Source organism: Stegastes partitus, unplaced genomic scaffold (assembly GCF_000690725.1).
Source record: "Stegastes partitus isolate 25-593 unplaced genomic scaffold, Stegastes_partitus-1.0.2 Scaffold1419, whole genome shotgun sequence".
Taxonomy (NCBI): domain Eukaryota; kingdom Metazoa; phylum Chordata; class Actinopteri; family Pomacentridae; genus Stegastes; species Stegastes partitus.
The window spans coordinates 35,790-59,863 of NW_007579150.1; the positions used below are offsets into that span (position 1 = coordinate 35,790).

The 24,074-nt window shown below is 41.1% G+C and overlaps 1 protein-coding gene across 1 annotated transcript in view; it reads right to left on the minus strand.

Moving 5' to 3' along the window:
* The window catches only part of khdrbs3 (KH domain containing, RNA binding, signal transduction associated 3), a 121,149-nt gene that overhangs the window by 16,241 nt on the left and 80,834 nt on the right, over positions 1–24,074 (minus strand). The window contains exons 6-7 of the mRNA XM_008299455.1: positions 17,497–17,677; positions 2,565–2,647 (exon numbers count right to left, since the gene is read on the minus strand). Coding sequence (XP_008297677.1) covers positions 2,565–2,647; positions 17,497–17,677 — 264 coding nt within the window. The remainder of the gene's footprint in view (positions 1–2,564; positions 2,648–17,496; positions 17,678–24,074) is intronic.

The following is a 24,074-nucleotide window of genomic DNA, read 5'->3' on the forward strand; positions in this document are numbered from 1 at the left end:
TTTTTTTTTTTGGTCCAGCTGCTGCCAATTCAATCCAATTTTTGACACCCTAAATGTGGCAACAATCATTCTTTGTTTGAGGCGGCACAAGCAGGCATACATAAACGTAGCACGTTGTGTGCTGATAAAATACAGTCCGAGAACAAACGGAAAGCCTTTGACCTTGCATGGCTTGGAGAGTGTGATAGCCGCCTGGATATAAGAAAATCAATATTCTGCATTTAGCTGTGCAGGACCCTCTGTTAAACGGAGCAGCACACCACGAAGACAATGGCAAGAGAGACACGTTGTACCTTCAGCTTGATATATCTGAGGTTGAGTCAAACAAATATCATATAATAAAATACAACGAGCTGCAATTAATCTCTCGACGGAAACTGTGATTATGTCAGAGTCTGAGGAGAGAGGTTTATTTTTAAACCTTAGATTCAAAGATTGGCCTCTTAGTAGTTACCAGACTTGAGCCTTTTCAAACCTTCCACACCTGCATGATTGTTCCTCTCCTTAAAGGAAACGACAACACTGAAGACGTCAAAGTTAAATTTCTGAGTTAATCCTAAAGGACAACTCATAGGTCAGTTACAACATTTCACACTTCACAAAATAGGTCATTAACTGCAAGTGTTCTGTTGAGTTTCAAACAGGCTGGAAAATGAGCATAAATGACTTCTAAAAGCTCGCGCACCATAATCCAGCTGTTGCCGACTTGCTGCACTTCAAAATCTCATATTCTCTTAACATTAACTCAAGGCCAAACGCCCGGACCGCAGCAGACTCGCTGCCCTCAGACGCCGCTCATGTACTTTGAGAGACATAAACACCAACTCGCTGCACGTTCAGGTTTTTAATTCAGTAAATCGGGGCTGTTGAGATCACCAGCATTTTGATGCTTTTTCACCCTAACATGGTAACCTATCTTTAATGTTTTCTACTCCCTATACTGCAACTACACTAAAGTCTAACACAACAGTCCAGCTACACATCCCACCTGCGTTAAAGTTTGAATCTTTAGTCTTTCTTGCCACTTTTTGAAGAAAGGTACTGATTCCATATAGCTCGAAAACGTTCATCATGTCTTCTTAGTGATAATCTAATGTTCAGGTTCTCTATTCAGACATGTAGAGTGTGGTTTTTTATTACCTGGGCTCGCCACGACACACCATTTCGGTGTGGGCGTGGCTTGCCCGGCGGATCTGGCGACTCTGCTGGGCGTGCCGCAGGTGCCGGCTGACACGTCACTCTCTGAAGAAGGCGAGCGTTGTCGCCGAAACTGTCAGGTAATAAAAAACCACACTCTACATGTCTGATAGAGAACCTGAACATTAGAGTACTGATTCCACTTTGTTGTAAGAATTTAGCTCGTGGTGCCGTTGAACTCCACTGTCGTATGTAAAGACGTGTTCCTGTCATTTTAGGATGTTCCCATTGATATAATGATATCAATATTACTGCTTTCTATGTGTTTCTATTGTTTGTAATAGAGCTAAGGGTAAATGTAACGTCTATCAGTGTATGAACATTGCACACGTTTGCAACCATAGCTCCTGTATGTGCAATGTAGGTCACAGCAGGTGTGTCAAACATTGTAAACATTTGCTTATTAACACAAGAATTATCAGGGATTTACAACTGTGTTTATGTACATGTATTCTTCTTTTATTTCTGTTTTGGCTCTAACCAATAACTGACTAAATTATCTGGTTCTTTAGCTGCTAAATGTTCCTCTAACGTAAGCTGGCTGGCAAATAGCTGACATCATGTGCATGTCACGTGGTACTGGTCGACTGTGGCTTTTCTTTTCTTGCATTTTTGCAGCTTTCTGCAGCTGGAAAGTAGGTTGATGGAAACAGTGAGAGTGAACCATAAGAGTAGAGTTGCTGGCTGCACAACCAAAACAATGAAACACACTAAAACGCTCTACAGATCTTTGGGGAACTCCAGAGTTGTGTGGTATTCCTGGGTGTTTTCTTCACCTTTCACATTAAAAATAATCTAGAAATACCGATGAATGCAGCTTGAATTTTAAGTCAGTCACAAGATGAGAGCTCTAGTGTCTGTCTTCCTATGAAAAAGAAAAAAAAAAAAATGTGCCCAGAGAAACGCCTGAGGTGATGGCTGAACTCCCAAGATCCTTATCCAATCGATCACTCACAAGCTAGGCCAGGACAGGCCTGATCCACAGAGGCCCCATCCTACAACCCACAGGATCCAAAGGAGCTGCTGCCAACCACCCGGTGCCAGACACCACAGGACACCCACAGATACCGTGTTAATGCCCCAGAGTCAGAACTGTTTTGGTGGCACAGGGTAGACCTCCACAATATTAGTCTATATAACCTTGATCTTTTTTCCCCCTGAGATAAAGCAAGTTGTTTTTGCTCTGTAGTTTTGGGGCTAATTCAGGAGGCAACAAGGAACAAACAAACTATAGTGTGTCAGAAGTGAATCTATCTGAAATAAGACCTCCCTGCTTTATCCATCACACCTTGTGCAAAGTTGTGTATCGCAGAAACACACAAAAAAAGGTGAGGTTAGAACTGTTGGGGGCAAAAAGCAGAACTTACTTTTGTCCTTGGTTAGTGTAGTTGTTGTCGTAAGATTCATATCCTTGGTCATCGTAAGCCGTTCCGTAGCCGTCGTCGTATTCCTGAAGTCACAGAGATGAAATTGACCCAGTTAGATGAGGTGCGAAGCAGAAAATATTCTTGTAACACTTTGACCTTGATAAGACGTCGGTACGACAACCTGTCATCCCGACAAGCCGAGTGGAGAAGACATATGTTTAATAAATGCAGCTGTCTGCTGCGCTCTTTGGGTAATTTATGATCTAAAACCCTTTCTGATATTGGTGTACAACAACTTCTGAGTCTGATTAAATATCTTACACCAAGCTGCGATGCCGTATTGAGTTCTTAAAAAAAACATCCATGAAATTATTAGATGGGATTTTCTTCCCCTTGTTTCCATTGCAATGCACCAAAGCCTTCAACTTAGCGCACATGTGGGTCAAAACGCTTCATCTGCTGCTGCTGCTGCTGCTATCGAAGCCCATTCGCGGCACCATTAGAGTGGCAACTGCAGCCCTGCCCTTGTCTCTGTGTCAACCCGACTGACAGTGGGATGTAAAAACTCTTGCTGTGGCTATGTTTCATCACCACCTCAAAGGATGAGCCTTGAACATCTGTTTGTGCTCGAGCAATCTGCCCCGCCTCCCCCCCCTCTGCACTCCACCCCGGCCCCCGCCAAGAGGAACATCAAAGTGAACCAGTGCCGCACCCGTCCTAATTTGGGATAAATGGGACTTATGTTCCACAAAAGGCGTCGACCCCTAGCGACACATCCCTCATCCCCCACACACTTCTTGGCTAATTCCATCTGCCCCTTATTTGCATGTTTGAACCGAACGTCTGTAAGATTTAGCAGCAGAAGAAAACGCTCATCACATCCATGTTATTATTAAGGCCCTAATTCCCGATTAGAAACATGCATTTGCCAAAATGACAGTATTTGAATTGACTCTTTTTATCTTTAATCCTCCAGAAATGAAGTATGTGTGAAGGAACCACATGTGATATCTGAACAAAGAGACCCGGATGTAGTAACGCCTCCTCGTTTCTGGGTAAAACACACGATCTGGTGCAACAGTTGCCGAGACATTTGTTTTCTTAAACTGTGGGGGGAATCTGGCAGCTATATTTTAGGAATCCACTGCACAGGAATATGTTTAAACCTCTCCTTGATCGTCCCATTGGGACGCTTTCCAACGCTTGTTTGTGATTTTGCTGTTTGTATGTGTGGGAGGCCTGTTGGTTTTTGTGGAGGTCTTTGTCAGTTCTCTTCTATTTGTCTAGAGGTGGCTTGAAGGGAATTCAAGTGCCTCCTGGCATTTGTAATTCTGCAGCTACAAGAGCTTTTACAAAGTCAACAATTCCCCATGCTAATGCGGGGACTAAGTTTAGTCAACAAATGTACTTCTGACAGTAATAAACCCCTTGAACCAACTTTAAAAACAATAGAAGCAGCATTCCTCAAAAGGCACTGCAATGTTGTCAAAAGGGATGTAATTAAAAGCACTTCTCAACGGGCAGAGGACATCGTACACTTCTGTTTAGACTGAAAATAGTAACTGGTAATATTTAAAAGTGACAAATACAGGAAGGACGACTTTGGACATGATTTCAGGAGGGAACAAGCTGAAAGAGGCGATCGAGAGAGAAGCTGACATGAATCTTCAGCTTTGTCGATCTGTTTGTAGTTCTGGAATATTAGCTCTGAAGCGCTTCATGTTCTGGTTCCAGCAGACGTTTGCAGCACTGATTGGTGATTTATCAGGTTTTGAATCTTGTTATGTTGTATTTTTTTCAATTACTATTGGTGCCACTTCCTGATTTGACGTAACCGTACTATCAATAAGAGCTATATGTTGTTGTGTCGAACAGGAGTATCTCTGACCACTTAAAGGGTTAACGCGTCGTTTATATGATCTGCACAGAGCTGCTGCATGTCGGCGCTCAACACCAGACTTCCTGCAGCTCGAGTTGTTGACTGGTGTTGACGCCGAGATTAACTGGACGAGTTGACCTCCAGTCAAGGGTAACGCGCCATGCAACAGTTCCTCATGATAACTCCACAGTTATCAAATCATCAGACCAGAGATAAACTAACTTATTTTATGTCTTCATTGTGATTGTACTGTAGCTTTGAAGGGTTTATTACAACATACGGGCCGAGGTAAAGAAACAGGAGCAACCATGATTCTATGACATTAATATGGCAGACGTTTGTCTAAAAAAAAGAACTTCACATACACAGTAATCAGATTACCATATTTTCCGGGACTATAAGTCGCGTTTTTTTTCATAGTTTGGCCGGGGGTGCGACTTATACTCTGGAGTGACTTATGTGTGAAATTATTAAAGCTAGTTGGCCACAGCTAGAGGAACGAGTTCGCACATCGGTGCTTCAACACCGTGCTGCCGGGTGAACGCGCCGTGCAACTTTCCTGGAAGTCGTTGGATGGATCGACAAAGGATGGGCTTCGGTGACAGGATTCAGAAAGGCTGGAATAACTGGAATTGCAACTGACGATGAGTCTGATGTAAGCGACGTAGAAGAGGAAGCGCCGCATCTTCTACCTCCGGAGTTAGCGGAGTTGTTTAAAAGTGACACCGAGGATGAAGATTTTATTGGATTTTAGTTATTTGGAGTGACACGGATGGTTTGGTAAACTTCTGAGCATGTTATTTATGCTATAGTTATCTGAATAACTCTTAATATGTTATGTTAGCATACCAGGCACGTTCTCAGTTGTGTCATGTAACATAAGCATACCGTACAATTATTCAGCCTGTTGTTGCCTCTATTCTATTTTTATTTTAAATTGCCTTTCAAGATGACATGTCTGTTCTTGGTGTTGGATTTTATCAAATAAATTTCCCCCCAAAATGCGACTTATATATGTTTTTTCCTTCTTTATTATGCATTTTATGGCTGGTGCGACTTGTACTCCGGAGCGACTTATAGTCCGGAAAATACGGTAGTAACAGCTATATTTTATCTATGAATCAATTATCTTAGTATTTAGAGTAAAAAATGCAAATGCGAAAATAGATACCAGTTTTGTTAATTGGGATTTCATTTAATCAAACAATCTTTGTTTATTAAATGCTCAGGAAAACAGCAAATTGCATAGATTTGTAACACATAATGTAACACAGGCCTTTACTGTAAGTGGACCAACAACGCCTCCTGTCACATGTAGTCATCCTCCAAAGGCCCATCCTGAGTCAGGAGGAAGCCCGGTGCTATTATCGTACAGCAAAATGAGTTTTAAAGTAATAAAATAACAACACACGCTATTTGCTCAAAGCCACGACTCAAGTGTTTGAAGCTAAAACAGCTTTAAATAAAACGAAATTTTAGTGTTGCAAGAAACGGCGTTCCGTTTGAAATTAAAACAACGTCTCTGTGTCTGTGTTGTTATGTCGCTGCTCTAAGACGCATCCTGTTTCAATCTATTTAGAAGCTGACTCTATTATACAGTATGTATTGCAGGCTGAAATAAACAAGCCTCGTTGTGAATATTGAATGATGGGAACCCCGGGAGGAGGGCAAAAAGTAAAACCATGTAGCTGCGGTTGTAAAGGCAAGTCTCAGCTGTCAAAATAGGACACTTTGAGTCACTGCCTTCACTGGTGATCACAGGTTCTTCACATGTAAAATACATGGACGCACCATAGTAAATAAGTCACAGAAAAGATATGAGCTTTATAGGCTAATTCAAGAAAATTATACAGTAATGCAAAAAAAAAAAAAATAGGGCAAACAAAGTTGGTGCTAAATGACAACCCACAAAGTATGCATCTGATCAATTAGCACCCAGACATGAAGCTTCTCGTCCAGCAGAACTATAAAGGGAAAGTGAACCCGACAAAGAAATTAACAAAGTCTCGAGCCTGTGCTTCTCGGCTGCACAGTTACATAATTTGATGAGAAAAACACCACATCAGACATGTGATTGGGTTTAAGGCTGAGTATTGAATGGTTAATGACACAGCGCAGTGGTATCATGAAATGCATGTACTGAAAAGGTGGGGCTAATTAAAAATAATGAGCTGTGTGGGCTGTAGCCTTAGCCACTGATATCATGAACCTTTATCACACTTTGACGCTGCAGCATTTCAGATTTCTGTTCGCCGTCGAGACCCAGTAGGGGGTCTTACAACCAAAGAAATATCTCTCCTGTTCCTTCAAGATGTCTGCTTTTATTTGTTTTTAAATTGGCTGTGTTTGAATTTCATTTCCTCCAGTCGGAGAAATAATAACCAAATGTGATTTTTCTTTATACATGCATTTTTATTATTATATTCCTGTGTTATGAAGGCAGCAGGGGGCGTTTCTATAAGACAGGATTAAAGTGCAGTTTTCCTCATCATCAGCATCCAGCAGCCTCGGTCCTATGCTGTCAATTATTCATGTCACATTATCATTCAGGAAACAAAATAAATAGACAAGGCTTTCTAAATAAACTTGGATCCATCTGAGACGAGAACTATGCTGGGAGGAAATGCTGCTGATGTTAAGAAGAAGAAGAAGAAAAAATAATACACAACACCATTTTCTTTTCCATGCCAAACTCTAGTTGGCAACTTCCTTTTGAAATTTTGACATTTTTAATTATTTAATGTGATACGGTCGGTATTGAGTTCATACCACGCAGCTGATCTTTGCTTTTTCTTCCTTTCACTCAACAGTGAGATTATATCAAAAAATAACAAAGGCAGAAAGTGTTTGATTTAGTAAATGGGATGTATTTGTAGTGTTTTTATCCACAGCACTTTATAATATATCTTTTATTTACCCATTCACACACACCGAGGGTGGTGAGTTACCATACAAGGAACTACATTAACCAGGAGCAACTCTGGGGCTTAGACACCAAACACAATCCCAAGAGATACTGATGCACATGTTTACATTAATGTATGTCCGCATCGAAACCCAGCACAGTTCATAAAAGAAAGAAAAAAACCATCAGCTGCTAGATCCACAGTCCTGAAGTTTGGATGGAGGATAAAGTGAACGTACAGATAAAATGCCACAACAGCATTAAAGGGTCTCACTGCCAACTTTTCTCCCATCTTCCCTCCCACTTTCTTTTCTGTGCACAAGCATGACATGCACAGGCCATGCTGGAATAGTGTTGTATAGATCGGTCTGACTTTGTTTCCCATTTATAGAGCTGTAGCTTGGCTGAACACCACATTTATTTATTTTATTTTTTTTCCATCTCACACACAAAGTGGACGGCTAGTGGACAGTGAAGAGGTATTTGCTGAATTTGCCAAAAAGTAAATTGGATCAGGATCACATAGTTTACCTTTGAGAAGCAACTTAAACAAACCCCCTGCACAAATTTAAAAAAAAATAAATGCAGTCCAACCTTGATACCCTCTCACCCATCAGTGTTGTTTTTTTACTGTTTAAACTGAGTGTTTTCATATATTTCAGTTCCTTGCTACAACCGCTAGCCATCGTAAACTCTATGTATATTTGCAACTTGCTTCAAAGTCCCTCTGCCATTGATTAAAAACCTGTTCTTTAGGTTTGTTTTGTTTCTTTGTCTGAATCTGTGTTTTTGAGACAAACATCAGTCCACTGCAGTTTTAAGGTGCAAATGCTCGACCAGGGTGTGACCGCTCATGTCTCTCATGATATTTCTAACTCGCGTGGGTGATACAATAACTTTCACTTTTAGTAAGATACGGGACTTACTGAATGGTAGGGAGAGTTGACTTTTTCTACAAACACAAGAACACTGAGTAGCGCTAAATAGCACGAGTCGTAATGCTGGTACTGTAATACAGCATTATATGATATTTTAAAGTGACACATGACAAAAAGGTAACGGGAAAAAAAAAACTCCTTTGAGGCGGTTTTAGACTTTTTAAAGATTTTCCACATAACTGATGAGCTGCTACTTTCGTTGTCTTCACCTCTTGACATCATGAAACATGACCAATACCAGCTGTAAATAATAATTAAAATAATTACAATTTTCCCAATTAAAAACTATTCCTGAAGACTTCTTGATAATTTACTTACACAGGTGGTGGACAAAGTTTCTTTAGCGGTTCCCATACGACTGGTTTTGTTCCCAGTTTCTTCTGCTCTCTTAATTGCAGTCGTGCATATTGGAGCCTATATGGTGACCTCTAGATGAAGATTGTTGATGAAACACTTTAACGTGGAATCAGGAACAATAGATAGAATACTAATATGAAAAAAAAAATGGTGTTCATCCTGATAGAACCATCATTATCTATCAAAGCCATTCACAGAAATATTCTGATTAGTGTTAAATTGGCGGCTCAGGTGGTAGAGCGGGTTGTCCACTGATGGCAAGGTTGGCGGTTGGATCCCCGGTTCCCCCCACATGCCGAAGTGTCCTTGGGCAAGAGACTGAACCAAATGGCTCCCAATGGCCTTGCATGGTGTATGAATGTGTGTGTGAATGGGTGAATGAGAAACATTGTAAAGCGCTTTGAGTGCCGCAAAGGTAGAAAAGTGCTATATAAGACATTTACACATAAATGTGAAAAGTCCGATCCCACAGTCCCCAAATTTCATGTTTGGTTGTTGAAAAAAATTTAAAAAATCATACTGACTGACATCTCCGGTGTCGCTCCTGTGGCAAAAACAACATGCATCAAAAAAAAAGAAGAAAAAGAAATGAGCCTAAACTCTAACACACAGTGTTGTGTCACAATGCACAAAGTGCTGCTACCACCGGCTAACACAGACCTTAAACTGTAGGTGCAGGGCAGGTAGACACACACTAATTAGTTTTCAGCACAAGCCATGTGCCATCACTGTTAACTGAGTCCTCCTGTCGTCTCGCTGGCGACTCCATCTAGTTGCTGTCCACTCACATTGGAGAGCAGTGGCTGGTATTAAGGGCCACATTAAACTTTAACAATGGCATGTTATTGCCATTTATTAGAGCATCAACTCCATAATTGAGTTACAAGCGAGCTGAGGGGAGAAACACGCTGGGTTTATAAATCACGTCGGCACATTTAAAAGGATTCTTTTCTCTGGTTTCTGTCGCGCGGAAAGCAGTTTTAAAACGGAGAGCAGACTGCGTCGATAGTGAAGCCATTACAATATCTGATGTGTTTGTATTGGTCTCCCATTTAATCAAAATGTATTGGAGAGCACAATAGCACGACAGTACTGCAACAGCGCTGTGTTTCCAGCACTAAACAGGATTAGTATGACACCGAGAGGTTGAAGGAGGGGGGTGAGGAGAGTGAGAGGGGAGAGGGAGAGCAGCCCCTAAGTGAGTCTTTCATTTGTATGCCAGTGGATGGCTGAGAGGCGTGTTGTTAAAAGATAAGGACTGGCCTCTGAGGCCACTGAAGACTAACAGAGGGTCTGGCATTGCATGTTACAACAGCGGTATCACAGCCGCTCCACTGTGCTCTACAATACCACTGTAACAGATAGCATGCCACTGACACCCAGAGCAGGCTTTTTCAGGCGCTGGATTTGTTCCCTGCAGTCTGAACTAAATCCAAAATGAGTTCAACAACACGCTGTCCTCACATTATGAACTTTGTAGAAAACTGTACACGCTGCATAGCCCGTGGTGGGAGCCAAAAGGTGCCGCAAATGCAAACACAAGAAAAAAAAAAGGGGACAAAATTAAGCAAATGAGAAGAGGAATAAGAAGAAAAGTCTCATTCTTCTAAGGCAACTAAATTACAACACCATCTGTTCAAAGAGAAATGCCTTGCCTCCGTACAGCTGTTCTGCACTGCTCTTAACTTTATAACGATAAAAGCAAAACAACACGCCGCGATATTGCTCCACGGAAAACAAATAATCCAGCGGTTGCAACTGCGGGTCATCTGTCTTGGTCTGGAATTTCTCAAAGTAGCTACGTGTCATTTATTCGGCTCTCCCTGCCAGCATATTTCAGAAAGCTGAACAGGCTGGAATTTGCCGGAGCTTTTCTGCTGCAGGGGTAGAAATACTACTCACGCTATCGGACTGAGGATGCCAGGAAGTTGGCCCCATGCATCAAGTTGAAGTATCACTGTGCTCCCCCGTGTTATGCTTGACGAATGTCTTTCCTTCTGTTATTTCAATACCTTTGGTTTTGATCTCGTTCTACTAACATCTGCTGGGGATAATCTGGGGGAATTCCTGTCGATTAATAAACTAGAGGAACACGTGTGCTCTGTGAAATCCACTGATCACTGGCACCTCTGTCGCCACTCGACTATACTCGCGTGTCCTGTGCAGAGTCACGAGGGGTTGGAGGCCGTCCAAGCTCTATCGCACAGAAAAGCCATTCACACTCACACCTGCGCATAAGTTAAGAGTCACCAATTTACCAAACCGGTGTGATTTTGGACTGTGGGAAGAACAGCGCTGGGAGGAAATGTCGACACAAGACAGGCATGACTGACCAGGTGATGTGAACTCTGCTTAGAGGCATTTTAATAAGGAATTCAACCATATGGGGTTTTACTGTCAACCTTCTCCCATTAATTAATTCATGAGCATTGTGGACCAGGAGTCTACAGAAGCTATAGTTGTGTATTGTGTGTTTTTTCTTGTATCATGATACAAGAAAAATATTTTGTTACTAATATATGTTGTAATTTCAAAAAAAATAAACAAACAAACATGATTTTCCACAAGATGAACTCTATTTGGAACGATGTAATCATGCCAGAATGCTGATGACGATTCTTTAGGGAGGAAAATCTAGTAAAGAAAAAATAGATAAGGTTAAAAAAAAAACTGGATCCTATCTCATATGGTCCAAAGATATCTAATATGGTGTTTTATTACTTAATTACAAGATCTTGCCAACACAGTACCTGTTGTTAGTCGACACCATTTCTGCAGCACAAATGATGATTACTGCCAAAATGATAATCACTGTTATTGTGATCAATACTGAGTTCACGGATTTTAGAGATAACTATTTTAATTTCACTTTCATGTTAAAATAAATGTAGTATTGCTTTTGCTTGCATATTGTGCTACGTTCCTGTAACAATCTGCATCAAAATAAGGCTTAAAATAAGGTTTTTCTTCATCAGAATCTAATCCATCTCCTGGTTGCAAAATGTAAATGAAATTGTACCCAAACTGCCCTCACTTGCTGAACATTTGCATCATCTATTGACAGACACTACAATGTCCTGATGTTCCCTAAAGGCATCACATGCAGGCTACAGTCTGGTGGCTGTGCACAGAGAAGCCTCTAGTCTCCACTCAGTCACCACAGGGCGGCAGCTCAAACACAGAAAGAAATAAGACGCTCCACTGTCAGATTTACCCAACCTGAAACAAAGTGTTTCTATTTGTTTGGGCTGTGTTGTATAAGGAGTGTGTCTCGAATGTCAATATCACAGTCAATCATGTCCGTTTGATTGTGAGACGCCAACATTATGATTAATTGTGCAGATCTACAAGTGATGTTGTGTTTCTTTGGTTTTCAGTGTTTCTCTCCTGCTCCTCACACAGTTTGCTGTGCACATGTGGAGCCTGCATGTCAGGAAACTCTGTGTCTTTAAAAAATGCATTAAAAACTTGGTGTATCCGGGTTATTAGCATTCTTATTTAGGGCACTGTGAATGTCTGAAGCAAAATCTATGCCAATACATCCTGTAGAGAGGGAGATATTTCAGTGAAAGTGAAAAATTGTTCTGCTGGTGGTGTCTTAAAAAAAAAAAATAATCAGCTGAGCCCCAGCGTTAGTCAGATTCATCCTGAGGGCATAAAGAATATCCATACCAAACCACAAGGCAATATATCACATAGATCTTGACATACTTCACTCATGCCTCTAGCATGACTTGAAAGACTAGAAAACAAACATTTGTTCTAAAAAGCAAATTAAAACTTCATTTATAAGCTATAACAGGCAGATCACTGAAATGTCCCATTTGCAGTGGAGATCACAGATGATTTACATTTGTGAGAAATAAAGCTAATTCAATTTTCTCCGCAATTACAACAAATTGCAGGTTTTGTACCATGCGAATAGGTTTCAATCTTATCTTCATGACCGGTCTTGCCTGCCACACCAGCTAGATGCAGCTTCTTTATTACTGTATCCGAAATATTTTCCTCACCATTACATCCAATTTAGATTAAAAAGGCTGCGAGGATGGTGAATTAGAGAACACAATTCAATTAACAATGCTTGGCTCTCAGCAGGACTGGACATGTGGAGAAGTGCCTGAGGGAGATGATGGTGATTTCTTTTTGATGCCACTACAGTCAGCGAGGACTCACAATGCTCAGAACGGATTACTGTATCTTGAGGATTTCACATAAACAATGCCAGCCCACGTGCGCTGCGCACTTCTCGGACGTCTCGCCCAAAGGAATTAAGCTTCCGTGTCAACAAAAACAAGCCCGGCTACCTTACACGTAGCTCTAGATTTAGCATGAAAGTGAAGTTGTGCTGTGTTGATTAGCCTCCGTGGACACTGCTCCACATTGGTGATGTTGAAACTGCACAGAAAAGATGTCGTGCAGCCTCATTTCAGACATGAGAATTACATCATGTTTAATTCTTCTCCAATGAGATTAGCAGCAGGTAAGAATGATCTCAGTGCGCCTAATGAATTACATGAAATGAGATTTGGCTGCAATCATAGTAACCATTCAAGACTGATGGGGCAGCCAAGACTGGATCACCAGATAATAACATTTCTGTCATTTTCTGTGGTAACAATTGAATTTAGAGTAATTTGATACTGATGCTGAACAGAAGCTTTAAAGGAGGTAGAGGATAAAACCAAAAGATCATGCAGACAAAGATACACTTGTGTGTCACTGTGACAAAGAGTTATGTGAGGTCTGGTGCTTTTGTCATTCTGAGCAAGAAGAAGAAGAAGAAGAAGATGCCTACAGCTGAACAAGTGTTTTGGCCCGTGGCGATGCCGCGCGGCAAAAAAGAGAACGATAGGAACATGCATATGAGCAAATGCTAAGCAGTGACAAATGAAGGAAACAAATGTGAGCAAGTAACATCTTTGTCATTTCATTGATGAATACAAGAGCCTATTTGTCAGCGCCCGACGCAGAACACTTGTCCTGGGATAGTGATGTATTCAGATAATACAAAGCAACTCATTCACAGCCTCTGTTTGCTGCGATGTGGTTAGATTTATCACGCGGCAGATGTTGGGGGTCTTTTTTTTTTCCAAAACAGACACACAGGTGCAGGTGTCGGGGGGATGCAGTTTACAACTGTGACAATGATGGGAAACAGCTGGTCCAGGAGTCATTCTCCACGACCTCCACGCATTTGAATTGCAACCTCTGAATAAACCTGTCAGATGTGGTTAGGTATGGGCTGCTGGGGCAATTTTCCAATGCGGGCCACCTCCTCTCTCCTTCTATCTGCTAAATATGCGATGTTGATGCTGGAGTCTCTGGGGAACTTGCCTTGACAGTGCGGCAGGAGACTCTCTTGGCAAATGCACAAAGGCTCTGACTCTAAGCCTAATATATTCATTTACTGGCAGCTGTGGATTTTACAGCCAGCTTCCCATAAGACTGTGCAGGTAAGCTACAAGACCGCATCACAATAATAGCTGCATTAACAAGTTCATACTCTTTATGCTAACATGCATGTTTGCAAGCCAAAAAACTACATGTGGTGGACTGGTGAGTGCTGCATTTGAATTCAATTCATGCAGACTAATATTTAACCCCGTACACATCTTTTAAAAGGGCTGCTTCACCCAAAATCCAAAACACACAGTGGTATGTAGTCAGGAGAGACAAGGTTTAGAGTAATTTGTCTCTGATATCTCTGCTTAAAATGAATACAATGATAGGAGTGATTTTGTTGGGGAGGGCATCTGTGTCCAAAATAAAAAACTGTGTTTAAAAAAAAGCTGAAAAATGACTGCAAATTGCTTCGAACCTTTCTCATATGGCGCGTCACTGTCTCGGGCCTCTGAAATCCCTTTTTTTGCTCCAGTTGGCATTCAGATCTGGCTTTGCACTCATCATACAGAGCTTTGTGGTATGATTTTAAAGGTCAAACAAATTAGACACATTGCCTTGTGCGGCAGCTTCATTTGCCAGACGCTGACATTAGTGGAAATATTTGCATAAAACTGACGAAGGCTGCATGATTATGACCAAAATGGTAATCATGATTATTTCTGATCAATACTGAGATCATGATTAGGGTTTTTAACCACAATTGATTTCAGAAATTTTAGCTGGCACTGATTTTACTTTGATGTTGTGCTACATTCCTGCTAATTAACAACAAATCTGCATCAAAATGAGACTTAGAGTATACGGCTCTTCTTCACCTGAATTTAGAGAAACTTCTGGAGGTAAAATGAATAAAATTGTAATCAAAATGCCTCACTTGCTGATTATCTGTTCATTGATTGACACTACAGTTCACCACTGTTTCTGAAATGCCACAAGCCAGCTGTGCACAGAGAAGCTTCTAGTCTCCACTTCTCGCTGTTTCCGTCCTGTTTCTTGCTCATTTTGCCGTGCACATCGACAAACTACATGCCTTCAAATAAAGTAAAAATAAAATCCCAAAAGCCCTAAATAAGTATTGTTCATTCAGATAGACTTATTTTGCAGATGAGTGATGGAAAATGAGAATCGTGTGGGTTGATGTGTTTCCATTAATTTGCCGCACTTTACATCACACTTGACACAACAGGACTATTGCTCTTGCACACATTATAATGTCAATGCTGAAATAATACATTCTGCAGCTGTAGTGGAAAATTAGATTTCAAAAGAACATTCCACACTGTTACATACAAAACGGGGACAGCGTTTTAATACACTTTGGCATCTCAACAGATAACAGGGGCTGGTTGACTTGAACTTTTTTACTTTTTCTTTCTTTCTTTTTTTAAAAATATACAGTAAGTGCCAAGAACAGGTGTAGTTCACAGGAACATTTTCAATGACACAGGTAGGAATAAAAGACCTATGCATTGGAACATGTTTTCCCAAAAAGGGAAGGGAAGTAAGTAATTTTCAAAAAGGGCAGAAGCTGCACTGACCAGCTCCATATCAGGTGGATTAGACTAAAACAACCTTGTTTACTGTCCAATGTAAAGAAAACTACAATTAATTGAGTTCACTTGTATTTGGGAGATGCTCACGCCCAGCATCAGTTCCTGTGATGCTATGAAGCAGCAAATATAAAGCAGTCTGTCGGTTAGCTGTGAGGAACAACATGAGTTCACTTTCTTATCCTGCATTTGTTTGCAACAACCCATAGATTTACAGACAACTACCGCTGCAATAATGCAAGGAAAGTTCAACAGTGATGAATCTTTGGCGAGTTCTACAGTCGCAAGGGTGATTTTTTTTTATCTTACTCACAATGGATAATGGCGTAATAATGACATTTATGGAAAAGTAAAGTATTCTGAATCTTAAAATATGTGTTTTTTTAAGCGCTATCATTCTGAGAAGGAGCCTGATGTTCATCACAGGTTGTGTTCAATGAGGCACTGAGGGGTTTGACTCTTTGCCTCCTTTAGCTCCATCCTTTGGCTTTGCTGCTGCTGCTGCTGCTTCAACTGCCACCGCGGTGGTGAGCACTCAGATCAGCAGCCAAACCACCACCACAGCTAACTTCCTGTTGTTTTCAGAACATCAACATGCATGAACACAACGCTCAGTATTCCTTGCCTCATGTCTCTCCCTTCAACTCTCCCGTCCTCCCTGGGGAGAGGCGCCTCACAGTTGGAAACCTCTGATCCACAGTAACCAGGACATCGCCAGTTGAAAAAGAATTTGCTGCTGAATTTTTTTTTAAAGTCAGTTTTAAACAAAACTCCAGACACCTTACATTGTTTTGAGGCTATAAACTATATGAAATTGAGTAAATCTGCATTATCAGATACAAAAGAGGTACAAAATTAAACTAATGCTAACGCTCAGATCTGGTTGCAGTAGCAGCTCTGTTAGCCAGACAAAACCAGGATGTGGCAACGTTCTTAAAATGAAGCTGTGAGGTCTGGACTATTGTTTAAAGCAGGATTACACTGAGTCAGCTGGAATAGCTGGTTAAAGTGAAGGAAAGATCACAGTTGGGGTTCATAAAAAAATGACAAAAAAAATTGTTAACTGCAGGTTTATGACGACTCCGATCCGACCTTCACACCCTCGTACTTTATCACTGCTCATTGCTAATGTCAGAGTTATTCACGTGGTTTAATCGTAGCAAACTGGACTTGCTTGAGTTTCTTGGAGACGTTTCAGCTCTCATCCAAGCAGCTTCATCAGTTCTGACTGACTGGTTGGGAGATCCAGATGCTTATATTCTTTCGGAGCCATCAACGCTTGAGTTTCGGTTTCAGCAGGAGGTTTGTTGCTCCTCCCCCTCGTTATGCAAGTCGTTAGGCCTCCCCCTGTCACAGTGGGGTTCGTTAGGGTCTAGGTGTGAATGTGGTTTCATCTCGATAAAACATTCAACTCGTATAATGAGGGGGGAGGAGCAACAAACCCCCAGTTGGAAGCAAAACTCAAGTGTTAATGGCTCCTAAAGAGTAGAGGTGAAACGTCTTCAAGAAACTCAAGCGAGTCCAGTTGCTACGATCAAACTACGAGAATAAGCATGACCTGACCTGGATGACTGAGAATCTTAATGTCAGAGCTGATATGCAACTCATTCCTCGTCTACACACAAGCAAAGAATGAATAATATATTTAAAAAAAGTTTTCAGGGTAAGAAAACAGTCAAATTATTTGCTTACGAAACCTGAAATATCAATTTTAGGATCTGATTTTTATATGAAACAGAGAAAAGCTGCAAATTCTCAAATTTGAGACACTGGGAGGAGCGAGTGTTTAAACTAAAAATGATAAATTTTCCTTCAACTGGCAGCATACCACAATGACAAGCATAAATAGTGTGTGTGGTCTCACTGCTGACTTGGTGTATTGTTGTAATATACTCACATATTCGCCGTATGTGTCCTGGACTATGGGAGGAGCTGGCCTGTAGCCTGCGGTTGGGGGGGCACCTCTGGCTCTCTGCACCCCCCTCCCTCTGGAGGACGGAGCCCGGCTGGGTGGGGCTCCTCTGGGTGCCGCTCCTCGAGGCACCGCCGCATGCAGGGGAGGAACTCCACCGCGACTCCTGACACCGGACACAAACGCCAGGGTTAGACGCAAGAGCAGGAAAGCTAATACAGGTTTTAATCAATTCCTGTGAATTACTAGAGGGAGGAATATGTGTGTGTGTGTGTAGGTAAGATGCACTTTGCAACATGTTTAAGTGCTCTTTGTCTTTGAGGCATTAAAGATCCTGTTGCAAGGATGCTAGTAAACAGCGCATCATCAATATGAGATGTCCGATGCATTCCACATCTTCATGATGAGCTGCTATAATTCATTATGTTAGCAGTCAAGCTGCCTCGTCTGCTTCCACTCCAGTTAGCGAGTTCCTGCATCGGCCAGAATGACTCGACTACAACTGCAGCGATGGATTTGATGCGTTCGGCTGGCAGGTTACATGTGTAGGCGGAGAGGGAGGAACAGCGAGGGTGGAGGGCAAGTTCCTCCAGTCGAGAAGAAGTGAGTCACATCCATTACTCAAAACACAGCATGTCTTGTGGCAGAAATGCTTTAATGCCTATTAAGGAAATAAAGATATTTTAAAAAAGTCTTTCTGCCTGTTTTATGATGAATGTTTTGTTGTGTTTGTTGATTTGCAAATGTTCATCCTTGAAGTAAAGCCTTACGTTTGGACTCTGAGGAGCTGGCACACAACCCAGATTTTATTTTTTTTCATACCATTAATGTTTTAGATATTACAGCTTCTGAAATTTAGAACGTGCAAGTTCTGCTTTTAATATTTCAGTAAACAAGCATGTCCCTCATAAAGCTCCGCAGCAAAACAGTGAGAGATACTGATGTGCGCGGTCAACTCGACGAATTAACGGAGAACCCAGAGCGCTGTGAGGAAGACAGGAGCGAGTACAAGCTGCTCTGTTGGAAATCAAAGGCAGCCTGACCTTGTGGTTTGGTAGAATGTTGCATGAGCTTTTTTACACCGACCAAGCTTTCCTTTAAAAGCAGTTAACTGATCTGAAGCAGCAGCAGAAAACCGCCAAGGTTGCCGTCCGGGTCATTTTCTTTGTACGCTTTCCATTTTAGCAGCTTTCCATGTTTCTGTGGCGGCACATCACAGATTTGGGGCAGGATGAGAAAAAAAAGAAGTCTTAATTGTGTGACTAACGGGGACAGTGGGGGATGTTTACTTGATAGAAATTGGACCGCCCTCAAGCGTGGAAAAAAAATAAAAAATCAAGCGCTGACAGTGGATTCCTCTTTAAGAGCAAGACTTCTCTTTTAGCTCCAGTCAAAGTCAAATCAAAAAGGAACAGCACTGACAAAATCTCCATTCAGAGCAGTGGTATGGATCAAAATCGAGCATATGTCAGTGTAAATATATAGAAAACTGCATGCAGGTTCCAGTGTAGGCGCCTGTGGGACTTCTGTCCTATCACATGCACATTAGGCATGGTAAATGCTAATTACAGTGTAATTTAAAACACGGCCAATTATATTCTGACTCAGAGCAAGACAAACACCCGATCTCAGTGACCTTGTTTATCTCAAAATCTGATGAAAGAAGTGTGTTTTCTTCTATAAACACAAAGCGCAAACAACACAGCTCGCCTTTTCTCTCTCTCTTTTTTTTTTTTTTTAGTTTAAAGCCCAGCGTCATCGCACACAGCGTTAAAGTCTTCTAATGGCCGTGAGTATTTATATTTGTAATCTTGTGAGGTCTCAGAGGAGCTGAAATTAGCGTGGGTTCACAGATATTGTAGAAAGCCAAGCGTCTACTGGAGCTAATTTGCATATAAAGGCTTTTATGCAAATGTGGCTTTGCTTCGCTAATGTTTATGGACAGCAGACATTGCATCACTGTATTCCAGTAGACACTATTTACTATCCGTGTTGTTTTCCAATTATAGGTGCTCGCTCGCCGGCCTGACCCATTTCATCACACGCGAACGTCTCCGTTAAAACACGTTCGACGCAACATGAAACAACTTTAGATTGAATCAGCGTAAGTACGTCACAACACAATGATAGTACAAAAAGATATCGATGCAATTTTAGAATAAGTAAAAATAGAAAATATTACGACCACTTAATTTTTATTTAAAGGCAAATAATTAAGTATATTTTTTCAAAAACAGAAATTAAATTAATAAATTCAATTAAATATTGAATTATAATATAAATAAAATATAAATAAATAAATAAAAATAAATAAATAAATAAATAAATAATAAATAAATAAATAAAATAAAAAATATAATATTGAATTTCCCTTAAAATTGGAATTTCCCTTAAAATTGAATTTCCCTTAAAAATTGAATTTCCCTTAGAATTGAATTTCCCTTCTGGGATAAATAAATAAATAAATAAATAAATAATAAATAAATAAATAAAATAAAAAATATAATATTGAATTTCCCTTAAAAATTGAATTTCCCTTAAAATTGAATTTCCCTTAAAAATTGAATTTCCCTTAGAATTGAATTTCCCTTCTGGGATAAATAAAGTATTTTTCATTCATTCATTCATTCATTCAATAACACAACCCTGAAGCATCACCTCTGTGATTAGCGATGGAGACCTCATGCTCCTGATTAAGGTGAAGATGACGTCATTACCAATAGGTCGTATGAAAAAGCACAATAACTCCCACGTGAAAAACAAACAGTTGGGTGGAGAGTGCTGGATTCTAATTGCCTGCCAATGCACAAAGGAATAACAGGATATTATGCAATGTGTAATCCAGCATTACTGCTTGTAACATCATTACAGTAATGAGTTTAAAACTGGGCGGTTTCAGCCCCCTTTGAGGGAAAACAAGGAGGTCTTTTTTTGGCTTATATAAATGACCTGCTATTTATAGGTAAACTATTAAATTACAGTGTTAAGTGTGGGATTTGACATGCTAAGTATTGTTTTGTACAGTATGTAAATGAAAAAACAAAACAGGAAAAGTGTATTTTAAAAGTTCTTTATCTCATAAATTTCCACACTGATGGTTAAGTAGATTCCTGTTTGTTATATTATCACTCTGCAGCTTCATGGCATTAAGTGTTTTTTATGACTTCAGAGGAATTACAGGAGATATAAGGTGGAAAGGCTGTGAAGTTTGATGGAAAGTTTTCATGCTAAGAAACAGGATCACACAGATTCTGACAAACTGCCTCTTTATATTGAAACCGGTCTGAATGCTGCTTTAGAAAAAGAAAGTCTGATTTTGTGTGATTTACAGAAAATTGAAGATGAGTGCCATTTTGTTTTTCATTGTTCCTTGCACTGGAAGCTTTATCATCTTTTGTTTAAAGCTATAAAAGGATGCGACTGAGACGATGAGACCAACACGCTGCTGGAAGCTGCTTCCTTGAAGGTAGAAAACGAGATAATGTCTGATGTAAAGGTGTCTAACTATATAATCCCACGAGGGACGGGCCACAGAAAGGCATGGCACTCGAGTGAAATTCGATTCATTCATTCAATAAGCGCCTGGCTCTCCTACAGCTGTATTAGAGCTATATTAGGTTACCGCTAAAGCAAACCAAACGCTTCCAACTGCTGCTGCTTCACATTAAGACGTTAAAAACAGGAGGCGGAGGGACGGCTTCCTTGTTAAACGCTCACACGAACGGCACCGGGTGTGTTTTAAATATTGCAGGCAGTAATGAAGCAAGAAAAGTCGAGTCAGTTAGATGATGCACACCTCCAACTAAGACACCCAACTTTACTTTCTGCAGCTCTCATGTAGAGCTGCTCTCACTACAAACTTCTTTGTGTCGTGAAATCGGACCACATTTGCCCACAGCGAGATGAAAAAGCCCAATTATCGACAGGTTCTTTATTAAACTGGGGAAAGTTTGTCTGGCCTTGCTGGAAACAGATACAGCTGTTTCTCTTCGGGTGTATTTCTGACAAAGTGAAGGAATGATTGCTGCACACACATTTCTGGGCCCCGCGGTAAACAGCGGCTGTGGACATCGGCAGCTCATTATGGCCGTTCTGTGCATTTCACTGGTGTGGGCTAATGGTTGCGGCTGAGAGTGACCTCCCACACCACATTTAAACAGCAAGAAGTGCAGTCTGAGCATTCAGTCTGTGCCCCGAAAGCCGGAGAATTTAAAGCATTTTATTATGTTCGTCACCTAATTTCTGTGTGAGTCTGTGCTGCTCTCATTTGCTTTTCCTGTGTCTGTTCTGCTCCAGTCTGTCTGTTTCACCTGCTGTGTGTCGCAGGTTGACGACGACACGTTACAGTCGCTCACACGATCACACTTGGCCCCTCAAATATTTAGAAACTGCAGGGTGGTGCAGTTAGTAGCACTGTTGCCTCGCAGCAAGACGGTCGCCGGTTCGCGTCCCGGTGAGGACACCCGGAATCTTTCTGCGTGGAGTCTCCATGTTCTCCCCGTGCAGCGTGGGTTCTCTCCGGGTTCTCCGGCTTCCTCCCACAAGGTCCAAAAACATGCTGAGGTTAATTGGTGATTCTAAACTGTCCGTAGGTGTGAATGTGAGTGTGCTTGGTTGTCTGTCTCTAAGTGTAGCCCTGTGATAGACTGGTTACCTGTCCAGGTGAACCTGCCTTCACCTTAAGTCAGCTGGGATAGACTCCAGCCCCCCATGACCCTAGTGAGGATTAAGCGGTGTATAGATAATGGATGGATGGATGTTGTGAAACAGTTTTTTCTTTCTTTTCGATCAGTGCAACGCAGCAGGTTTTATTAATCAAATTACTGATGAAGGGTTTATTCGCCAAGATAAAGCGAGAAATGTGATATTTCTACGACAGGATGGTAGATGTGAACAGATAGGAGGCTTGAAGAGCGGCAGGGAAGGACTGATTACTGAATAGAAGACACGAGGCTCAGTGAAATTGAAATTGGAAGGACTATTTCAATCATTCTTCTCACAACACTGGAGTCACCAGCGTCAGATGTTTTTCCCTCTCTTGTCTGGTTGATTTTATTTTGGCGACTGGAAAATTGCGTGAATAAACAGCCGAGTGCAAAAGTTCCACAGTGCAACTTTAAATGATAAAAGCAGTGCTTTGGTTTATAGGTTTATGCCAATCATCTATGGTTTCTCCCTCTTCTTTGTAATTCCTGCTGAGGTCTGCACACAGTCAGCACGGTTAGAAACACCAGAGCTCATTTTTCTGCCTTCAGAAGAAGCTATTTGCTGCCATTCATTTCTTGTAAAATATGAGAAACAGCTTCCACAGAGAGAGATAACCTGACACATTAAACAGGAAGCCTTTGTCTGGTTTGTCGCTCCAAGTTTTATTTCGCTGCTGCGTCCTATTGGAATAATTTTACATCAGTACTGGAACATTATGATACACTTTGCTTCCTGCCTGTCACAGTATTGAAGTATTAAATGAAAACAAACGCTGCTCGTTCTTTCCAAAAATGACTCATTAGACTGTCGCAAGAAAATCGTATTTATGGTCAAGTTTTATTTTAAGGTGCTGTATGTTGAAAAAACAAATATAACAGAAAACAACGTGCAGTCCAACGGTGAACAAGAAATATAAAATTAAAGCTTTTTATTTGTGTTATTAATTTATGTGCCCTTGTGTCATTTCCTCTCAGTGTGAGTCTCTGCTGCTGTTTCTCCTCTGCTGCTCTTTTTTCTGTCTGTTCTGCTCGGACCTGATTCTAAACACAGCTTTACTCCGGTCAGACGGCGGACCGTGTGGAACAAACACAAACGAAGGAGAATCAGAGTGACATTCAGTGTTTTTGAAATCGTGCATGCAGAACATTTAAGATCAAGTTGGGCTGAAGGTAAGATTGCAAACGAGGTTACAGAGAAATTATCGTTACGTGTTGGAAGGCGACGGGACACAGACTGTGGCCAACGTGAAACACTTTGCTCACCAGTCTTCTATTTAAGAGTTTCTACTGCGCTGTAACGGCTTCACGCTGACGAGGGAAGTCAATATTCACACGACCACAGGAGGTCGATTGTCAGGAAAACATAGAAGGACAGATTTACTGAGGCTTGCGTGGCAGTTTTATCAGATCGTGTACACAGTAGCGCTTGTGTGGTTGCAAGATCCGACCCTCTTCTTATTGCATATGCATTGGCGGAGATGCGTTAACAAAGGCTGACCGTATGTTCTGTTTCTCAGGTCACACAATTTGCAGCGGTCAGCTTTGCAAAGAAAATTCTTTAACTGTGTGAACCGGGTGGAAAAATTGCAAAGATAAGATTTAGAAGAAGTCACAAGAAAGGTTTTGGCTGAAAGCCTGACTTTCTATTTATTCTAAAGAAGTAAGAACTCAGATATTCAGTAGCTGCACCATAAAAATGTTCTGAAAGCTGCTCGGTATCAGTTATCTAACAGTAAAAAAGTCAAATTATTACAAGCTGAGTTCTTTTAAAGAAAAATGCACCAATAAGAGACTTCGGTTTGAACTCAACAGTGATTGTACTGTAGAATCACTACAGTATGTGTTGCATGTGACTGC